Raw genomic sequence first — 9,725 nt, 5'->3', positions numbered from 1 at the left:
TGTGTTTGTCCCCCCAACATCGCTTGACAACCGATGCTGGTGTTTTTACGTCCCCGTAACTTAGCGGTTCGGCAAAAGAGACCGATAGAACAAGTACTAGGCTTACAAAGAATAAGTCCTGGGGTCGATTTGCTCGACTAAAGGTGGTGCTCCAGCATGGCCGCAGTCAAATGACTGAAACAAATAAAAAAAAAATCTCATTTTAGAATTACTAGTCGTAATTTTTTTTTCTTTTTAAGTAATCAATGTGGATGAGTTTAACATTGATTATTAGAAGCAAATGAATGCAAAATTTAACATTGAAACTTGTGCTACTGCCGCAGACAGTCCGTTTGAAAAATGGCATTGTAGAGCGACAGAACTTGTTAGTGACGGAAGCAGTGCAGCAAACATTAGAAGATGGGAAATGTGGACCAAAGACAGCCCTCCATTGGGTTACTAGTGCAAAAAATACACCAGAATTACTCAGGACATTGTATATGTGAATTTGTATTTAGCTCTATTGTTACCACACACTCGGTTCTGCTTGATTTGTCAGCTGTCCTGAAACGTAATGATATGATCAGACATGCGCTTAATAATGCTAAGTGTACCAGTTATGAATTGGTGAGGGCAGACTTTTGATTTCACCACAACATTTTTGTAGGGCGATATACAGGAGAGAGGTGTTCCTTAGGCCGTATCTGAAACTGAATAGATGTATGCATGGGTTGAATGATTCACTTTGGTCATTGTATAAGGTCAGTTTTATACTGATCAAAGTAGAGCGAGTTGTGGGTGTTTATGATATTGCTTTATTTCTCTGATATAGTGTATGGAGGAAACTGATGGGTATTCTAGGCAATGATGGCGGATGATTTTGTATTCTGTGGAAATGAAATGTTTGAGAAGATGAATACAGTAATGAGAAAGGAGTTTGAAGTGGAACAATCATGAGAATAGAACGTTCGAGTACTTAGGACTGAATGATAATCGATCCAAGAATGGAATCACAGTAGATTCAGATATATACTGGTACTCTATAGGTTACGACGACGAGGGTTCCAGTTGATCCGATCAACGGAAACAGCCTGCTCGTGAAATTAACGTGCAAGTGGCTGAGCAATCCACAGACACATGTACCCCTAACGTAGTTATCGGGGATATTCAGCGTGACACAGAGAGTGTCAAGACAGGCCCTTTGAAATACAGGTGCTATTCATTTTTGCCAGCTGAGTGGACTGGAGCAACGTGAAATAAAGTGTCTTGCTCAAGGACACAACGCGTCGCCGGGAATTGAACTCACGACCTTGCGATCGTGGGCCGAATACCAGAACCACTAAGCCACACGCCTTCACTCAGATATATACATATTATCCATATCTCCAGTAGAAAAAAGAATAAGAAGATTATGAAGGAAGAATGATGAGTGAAATGCGGATGAGAAATTCTGAATTAAAAATTTTAAAAATTGCAGACCAGATGATGTAGGTATCAACACAAACTCGTCCATGCGTGGCATTTGTTTGTAAAAAGCCAATGATGGAAAATTCCCCAAAGCAAGGATTCTGTTTAAATCTAATAAAGCATTATCAAAGCTTAACGAAAGATTCCACATTATTTCCAATGTTAAGAAAGTCTTCAGGTGTGAATATTATCTGTTATTCTGCTGCTGCTTATGTCAGCCTGGGGAATGTATCTTCACGAGGTGGTTTTGCCGGAAGTACTCTGTAAAACTAAAACTCGCTGCTTGTAAGACCCTAGAGTTCAGAGCGACCTTAAGTGAGAACGTGAGAACAAAAACAATAACGGATGGACACTATAACAAAGAAATATATTGAGGATAAATATGTTATTTACCGGCTGCATCTAGGATCTCCGTGCTGACGCTTTCTGCGATGGTACACAGTAATCCATCGTAGCCATCCTTTAAGACTTCCAGTAACTTGTCCCTGGGCATTATTTCGTCCGAGGCCCATGATTTCACTGTTATACCCTCATTTAACAGCACATAGATCCCGGCCATAGGAATCCGACGCGTTATATAAACGCGTTTACCAGACAAGGATTGGCCACACAAACACCTGAGCATAATTTAATAAGTTTTTTGTTGTTTTAAACATCACCCAAATATCCTCAGTGGACACCATTGCCCGTTTAGCAGTGACATCTTGAAGATTATGTTTTTTTTTCCTTTTCTTTACTTTCTTTTTTTCTTTTTCTTTCTTTTTCTTATTATTTTTTTGTTTTTGGTTGACTTTATTTCAACGCTTTTGACGTTAAAAAAAAAAAGAACAAAATACATTTAGCGTCTCTATGGCAATGTTCACAAGAAATTAAATGGCAACGGTTTTTAGAATCTCCTAATTGTATGATGTTACCAACTAACAATTGTTGTTGTTGGTAGTGGTGAAGGGGGAGCGGGAGTAGTGATATGAGTAGTGGTTGTGGTGATGGTGGTGTTGTTGGTGGTGGTGTTATTGTTGTTTTTGTTGGTGGCGGTGTTAGTCATGGATGTAGTTGTGGTGGTGGTGGTGGCGGTGGTGGTGGTTGTAGTCGTCGATGTCGTGATGTTAAGTACCTGTTCGTCCCAATCCGGCAAGCAGCAGACCTATGATGAAAAGTAAGCCAACCATGCCAGTCCAATCTATTTTTCCTCCGATCATAGTGTATCTGGAACTGCATTACCTGATGTGTCTATCACAGTATTCTAAATACGGTTCGGAGTAATTTGAAGGAGATTTTGGCTGCTATTTTTATACTTGTCTAGGTACTCTTTGTTCCTAGAAGCTAAATTACTTTCGATTCATAGTATCCATTCATCCATCCATCCATCCATCCATCCATCCATTGGTCACGGCTGGACTATCTTTCAGTATAGGCCAGCTTACTTTTCAAACGATTTTGTACCTTGACTATTTTCAGGAACTCCAGACAAGTAGAAGGAATGGAACAAGCAGCGGTGTAACTAGATCGTGTACTGCCGAAGGCAGTCCTTGAATTAGCCCTTTAACTCCGGGCTTTACGTCCTATACAGTCTTATACAATAAATCCAAAAGTGCCGCCCCCATCGCGCCCCCTAGCTTCGCTACAGGGACTAAGTTACCCGCAGACCGGAAACCAGACCTTAATGTTTATTAGAGAGAGGCCTCCACTTAAGCCACTCATGAATCAAGTGGTGTGGTTAAATCAGCGATGGATTAAGTCCATCACCTAAGATTAATAGATTAACATTTTCTTACAAAGGTGGAAGGCCAGAAAACTGATGGAAGAGGACAAGGAGGGATATAATCGATTATATCCACCCGAATACTTGACCGGTACTTTATTTGTCGACGACGAGAAGATGAAAGGCAAAGATATTCTCAGTGAGGATTTTACAGAGTAAGGTGGCGAGCTGGCACAATCGATAGCACGCCGGGCGAAATGCTTTCCGGCACTTTGTCCTTCTCTACGTTCTGAGTTCAAATTCCGTCGATGTCGACTTTACCTTTTATCCTTTTGGAGGTCCATAAAAAAAGTACCAGTTGAGTACTGGGGTCGATGTAGTCGACTTTTCTCCTTTCTCGAAATTGCTGGCCTTGTGCCAAAATTTAAACCCAGTATATACCATAAGGCATAATGCATTGATTTGCTCAAATACCTACAATACTGCTAAGACACCTCTGCTTACTAATCTTTTGTTTTTTACTTGTTTTAGTCATTTGACTGTAGCCATGTTGGGGCATCGCCTTGAAGAATTTTTAGTCGAAGGAATCCCCCCACCAAACTTATTTTTTTTAAAGTCTGATAACTTCTTCTATAGGTCTTTTTTGGCGAATCACCAAGTTGTGAAGCAACGGTGGAGGAAAAGCATAGACACATATACATACACGTGCGTACACACGCACACTCACACACAAACGTATATGTGTGTGTGTGTGTGTTTGTGTGACGAGCTTCTTTCAGTTTCCGTCTACAAAATCCACTCACAAGACTTCGATCGGCCTGCGGTTATAGTAGCAAACACTTGCCCGAATTGTCACACATTGGGATTGAACTCGGAACCATGGGATTAGGAAGCAAACCACACAATGACGCAACCAGCCTGCACTTATGGAGAAGTAATGGGATACATTTTTTTAATTTGTTTCTTTTTATAAGAGCTATTCTATGTAACTTTTGGTAAATATTCCATGTTTTCTGTGTGTAGGACATTTGATGTGCATACTTCCGGTTGTTTAATCCAATGGATAGCACTGACTACCTGTTGAATCATTGAGCACTCCTATTGATTAAATTTTCCAGTAAGACAAACAAAAATTCAACTGCTGAGGTCTTCGAAGTGCACCGGAAATCAAGATATCACTGACTCACTTCATATGGAACAACTTTTAAAAAATTATTTTTTAAACTACACATCTATAATACATTAAAAGTGAGTTTGAATCTTGCTTGCTTGCTTACAATGTTATCCAGCCAAACTGGTGAAAAATAGGGAAATACTATGAATTAAGTTTCCCTTGAAATGTGCATATGAACGGAATAAAACAAGTTTCGTGTAAATCGGACAAGTGGTTGTTGAGATATGAGGGATTTTCGGGGGTATAGATGTATAGGGTAATGGGTAAAGACTCTCTTCGGTCATGAATGATCATGAGATTGCACCTAAAAAATTCCCCTTCAAGGCACAAGTCCGGGCACCCCTCTCCACGCCACCGATGTTATCCGAAGGAAAGGCAAAGACGGATACAGCTTGGCACCAGTGACATAGCAACTCATTTCTACAGCTGAGTGAACTGAAGAAACGAGAAATAAAGTGCCTTGCTCAAGAACACAACACACAGCTTGGTCCGGGAATCGAACTCACAACCTCATGATTATGAGCGTGATACTCTAACCACTGAGCCATGTAACTTCACACTAGATAGATAGATAGATAGATATACATGCACGCGCGCGCGCACACACAGGGGATGTGCTTCTTTCAGTTTCCTTGTCTACCAAATCTACTGACAAGGCTTTGGTCAGCCCGGGGTTATGGTGGAAGACAAGTGCCGAATGTGCCGCGCAGTGGGATTGAACGCATGACCATTCGGTTAGGAAATGAATTTCTCATCCACACAGCCACGCCGGCATAAAACAGAAGCAAAAAAAAAACAGTCATTAAAAATACAGAAAAAAATTAATAATACACACACACATTTCTCTGTTCGGCCTTCTTAGCTGTAATATTGCGCCGCTTCTGTAAATGAGGTATCACATTTATGAAAGCCAGTTGAAGAGACTGATAATGCTGACATGTTATCGCAGACATTCAAACACAGACAAAAATCGATACCAATATCTTGACGTCATCGAAGTAATTTTTTCGTATTTTTTGTTGTTTTTGTTGTTTTTCTCTCTTTCTCTCATCCATTATCATTCACAGATAATTGTACTTCCCTTACTACTGTAATACTTTTGTTTAGCTCGTGTTTGTGCATGTATGTGTCGTTTTGGCTACGCGCTTGTGTTTTGTGAAGTATGTGCGGGTGTGTATGTGTGTGTGTGTGTGTGTGTGTGTGTGTGTGTGTGTGTGTGTGTGCACGCGTGTGTGTGTATGTGTGTTAAGTGAAGTTTCTGGGTGTATGTATGTTAGTGTTAAGTGAAATGTGAGTGCGTGTGTGAGTGGATGTGTTTGTATATTGTGAAGTGTGTGTGAGTGTGTTTGTGTATTATGAAGTGTGTATGTGTGTGTATTTTGTTATATGTGTGTTGTGAGTCTTTATGTGTTGTGAAGTGTGTGTGTGTGTGCGCGCGTGCTTGTATATTTTGTGAAGAGTGTGTATGTTTATGTATGTGTGTGTGCGCGCATCTTTTGATGTATCTGTGTGCTAATTGTGTGTGTGTGTGTGTGTGTGTGTGTGTGTATGCAATGAGTAAGTACACGTAATTGGCTAATAATTATACATTTTACATGACAGCAATAGTGTAACTAGGGTGGGAGGCGGTCCGGCCCGGGCGTCTCTTTTACGAGAGCGGCACTTTGGGAAAGTGTCTTCTACTATAGCCTTGGGCCGACCAAAGCCTTGTGAGTGGATCTGGTAGACGGAAACTGAAAGAAGCCCTCATGTATATATAGTTCAAATTTTCAGCAAAATAAAAGCCGAGATAGGTGTAGGAACCACAAGCAGGTGTAATAATTTGACGCTCGGGAACAATGGAAAAGTCTTTTACGTTTCGAGCCTACGCTCTTCAACGGAAAGGAATAAGAGGGGGGAAATGGAGAGAGAATAAAAAAAAAAACGGAGACAAAAACAGTGTAGAGTTCAGCGGTCCAGCATGGCGAATATATATATACACACACACACATTCATACATACATATTTGGGTGTATGTATGTTAGTGCTAAGTGAAATGTGCGTGTGTGTGTATGTGAGTGTGTTTGTATATTGTGAAGCGTGTGTGTGTGTATTTTGCTATATGTTTGTTGTAAGTGTTAATTTCCCCAAGACACCTGATGAAGGCTGGAGGGTACATCAGCCGAAACGTTGTATTAACAACAAACAAGATGAGGACAAATATCTGTCAAGTGTAAATAATGTACATAATTCCTCATCTCTTAAATATAGAACTGTATTATATTTATATTTGTGTGTGGGTGGGGTGCGTCCCACCACCGCTTGACAACCAGTATTGGTGTCTTCTCCGTAACATAGCGATTCGGCAAAAGAGAACGATGGAGAATAAGTAGTAGATTTTAAACACTAAGTCCTGAGGTCGATTAGTTCGACAAAAGCTCTTCAAGGCGGTGCCCCAGCATGGCCGCTGTCAAATGGCTGGAACAAGTAAAAAGAAGAAAAAAAATACAAGCAAAAACAGAAACAATGCAATTTCAAGTCAGTTCATTGATATAAAAGTGTAGCAAAAGGAGCGAAGGAAGCAGTTAAGTCCCCAGGGCAGAGGCGTAAATACATGCACGCACGCACACACACACACACACACACACGCACACACACACACATATATATAATGCATGTATGTATTTGTGTATGTCTGTGTTTGTCTGCCCACCATCGCTTGACAACCGATGCTGGTGTATGTATGACCTCATTACTTAGCAGTACGGCGAAAGTGACCGATAGACTTACAAAGAATAAGTTCTGGGATCGATTTCTTCGACTAACACCTTTTAAGGCGGTGCTCCAGCCTGGCCGCAGTCAAATGATTGAAACAAGTAAAAGAGAATAAAGAAACACACACACACACACACACATACATATATATATATGTACACCATGTGAACATACTCGACCCGATGACTATATATGTCTTATGTAAGGGATGTAAAAAAAGGGTAACGTCACCCTTCGGTCATGAATGACAACGAAATTTCACCTAGAAAGTTACCCTCCGAGGCACAAGTCCGGGCAAGATTGTTCCTGGAAGATCAGCAGTTGTCCATGCATACCAGCCTCCGCTCTCCACGCCACCGACGTTGTCCAAGATAAAAGCAAAAGCCGAAACAACTTGGCACCAGTGACGTCGTAACTCATTTCTACAGCTGAGTGAACTGGAGCAACATGAAATAAAGTGTCTTGCTGAAGAACTTAGCACACAGCCCGGTCCGGGAATGGAACTCACTACCTCATGACTGTGAACCCGATGCTCTAACCACAGCTATGCGACCTCACTGTAAGGGATGTATTTCCTATTATATTTTACGCAATGATCTGAAAGATATGTATAAAATGCTTTCAAAGTTGATCAGTGTAACGAGCGCGCGCGCACATATGTACATACATGCATACATATCAAAAAGGATCTATTGACCTGGTCTCAGTAACAACAACAACAGCAACATCATCCCACAACCAGCAGACACGCACATAGAGAGCTCACAATACTGGAACTCCGTCAATTGCGACGACGAGCGTTGCAGCTAATCCGATCGACAGAACAACCTGCTCGTGAAATTAACGTGCAAGTGGTTGAGCACTCCACAGACACGTATAGCCAAAATGTAGTCCTCAGGGAGATTCAGTGTGACAAAGAATGTCACAAGGCTGGCCCTTTGAATTACCGGTACAACTCATTCTTGCCAGGTGAGTTGACTGTGGCAATGTGAAACAAGGTGTTTTGCCCAAGGACACAACGCGTCGCTGGAAATCGAACTCACGTCCTTAGGATCTTGAGCCGAATATCATACTACAAAGCCACCCGTCTTCACGATAATAACAAACACATCAATAATAAGAACGTGGACACTGCTTGGTACGACCAGCCGTCACTCCCGAACATTTACCATGTTTTCACTTATTGTTTTCAGTTGTGTAGTAGCTAGCTTGCGTGTGTATTTCCCGCAGTAGCTTTTGAGTTTTTCGCCCTCACCCGACTTCCTGCCTTCTAGCTGGCACTCCGTCGGTTACGAGGTCGAGGGTTCGAGTTGATCCGATCAAGAGAACAGCCTGCTCGTGAAATTAACGTGCAAGTGGATGAGCACTCCATAGACCTAGACCCTTAACATAGTTCTCAGGGAAATTCAGCGTGACATAGAGTGTGACAAGGCTGGCCCTTTGAAATACAGGTACTACTCATTTTTGCCAGCTGAGTGAACTGGAGCAACGGGAAATAAAGTACCATTTACCGTGTTTTCGCTAGCTTGAGTGTGTACTTCTCGGAGCAGCCTCTGAGTTTTCTGTCTCCACTCGACTTCCTGCCCTCTATACAAACTTATATTACAGATCCAAAGGTGTTGCTCCGCCACCACACAAAAGAAAGCGTCACCCCAGAATGGACTACTCCCATCGCTGCCACCCCTTTGTTACGCTACTGTTTTAGGTTCGCTTGTAGGCATATGCACCCCTCTTTCTCTCAGCTTCCTCCTCCTCTCTCTCTCTCTCACAGACACACACACACACACACACACACTCTCTCTCTCTCGGCTCTCTCTCTCTCTCTCTCTCTCTCTCTCGGCTCTCGCTCACCGTTGAACTCAACGAAACATTCAGGATGTAACAGTAAGGAGGGGACCCGGTAGTGCCCGCAGAACCCGGGCGGTAGTTAATTACTGCTGAGTAGACTGCAACAACGCGGAATGAAGTGCTTTGAACAAGGAATGACACAAGGGGTCACCCCGGTTCAGGAACTGAACTCACACCTCTACGGTCGTGAGACAAACACCCTCGCCACTAAGTCAAGCGCCGCTTCGATCAACAAACGTGACAATAACATCAACACAATAAACTAGTAGCAGCAGCAGCAGCAGTAGTAGTAGCAGTAGTAGTAGAAGAAGTAGTAGTAGCAGCACTAGCAACAGTTGTAGTAGTAGTAGTAGTAGCAGCAGTAGTAGTAGTAGCAGCGGCGGCGGAACGGTGTTGTTGTTGTGGTAATAGTACTAGTAGTAGGATCAAAAGTAACAGTAGCAGTAACAGCAGCAGTTGTAGCGGTGGTGCTAGTGGCAGTGACGGTGGTAGTAGTAGTAGTAGTAGTAGTAGTAGTAGTAGTAGTAGTAGTAGTAGTAGTAGTAGCGATGCTGTTGCTGCTGTTGTTTCGACGGTAATCTCCCACTAAACAAGTGCAGAGGAAGTTGAGGTTAGTCGACAATATTTTAAAGTCTTCAAGAGTTCTCAATGAATAATCTGGTGGAATTAGTTGCCTAGCAACGGCAGCAGCAGAATTCAGAATGTCTTCTCGATCTCATACGCCACCCTCCACCTTTCATACTTTCCTCTTCCTTCTCCTCCATTATCACACCGCGTCCGCTTCATTTACCCGTAGATTTT

At 42.2% G+C, this 9,725-nt stretch overlaps 1 protein-coding gene across 1 annotated transcript in view; it reads right to left on the bottom strand.

Moving 5' to 3' along the window:
• The window catches only part of LOC106874184 (glyoxylate reductase/hydroxypyruvate reductase), a 31,007-nt gene extending 28,844 nt beyond the window's left edge, over nucleotides 1-2,163 (bottom strand). The window contains exon 1 of the mRNA XM_014921840.2: nucleotides 1,840-2,163. Coding sequence (XP_014777326.1) covers nucleotides 1,840-2,071 — 232 coding nt within the window. The 5' untranslated portion in view covers nucleotides 2,072-2,163. The remainder of the gene's footprint in view (nucleotides 1-1,839) is intronic.
• Between the last annotated feature and the right edge of the window lie 7,562 nt (nucleotides 2,164-9,725).

The sequence above is a fragment of the Octopus bimaculoides genome, chromosome 12, assembly GCF_001194135.2.
Source record: "Octopus bimaculoides isolate UCB-OBI-ISO-001 chromosome 12, ASM119413v2, whole genome shotgun sequence".
In the NCBI taxonomy this organism is placed as follows: Eukaryota; Metazoa; Mollusca; class Cephalopoda; order Octopoda; family Octopodidae; genus Octopus; species Octopus bimaculoides.
The sequence above is the reverse complement of the archived record's forward strand: the minus strand, read 5'-3'. Positions and strand labels throughout refer to the sequence as shown.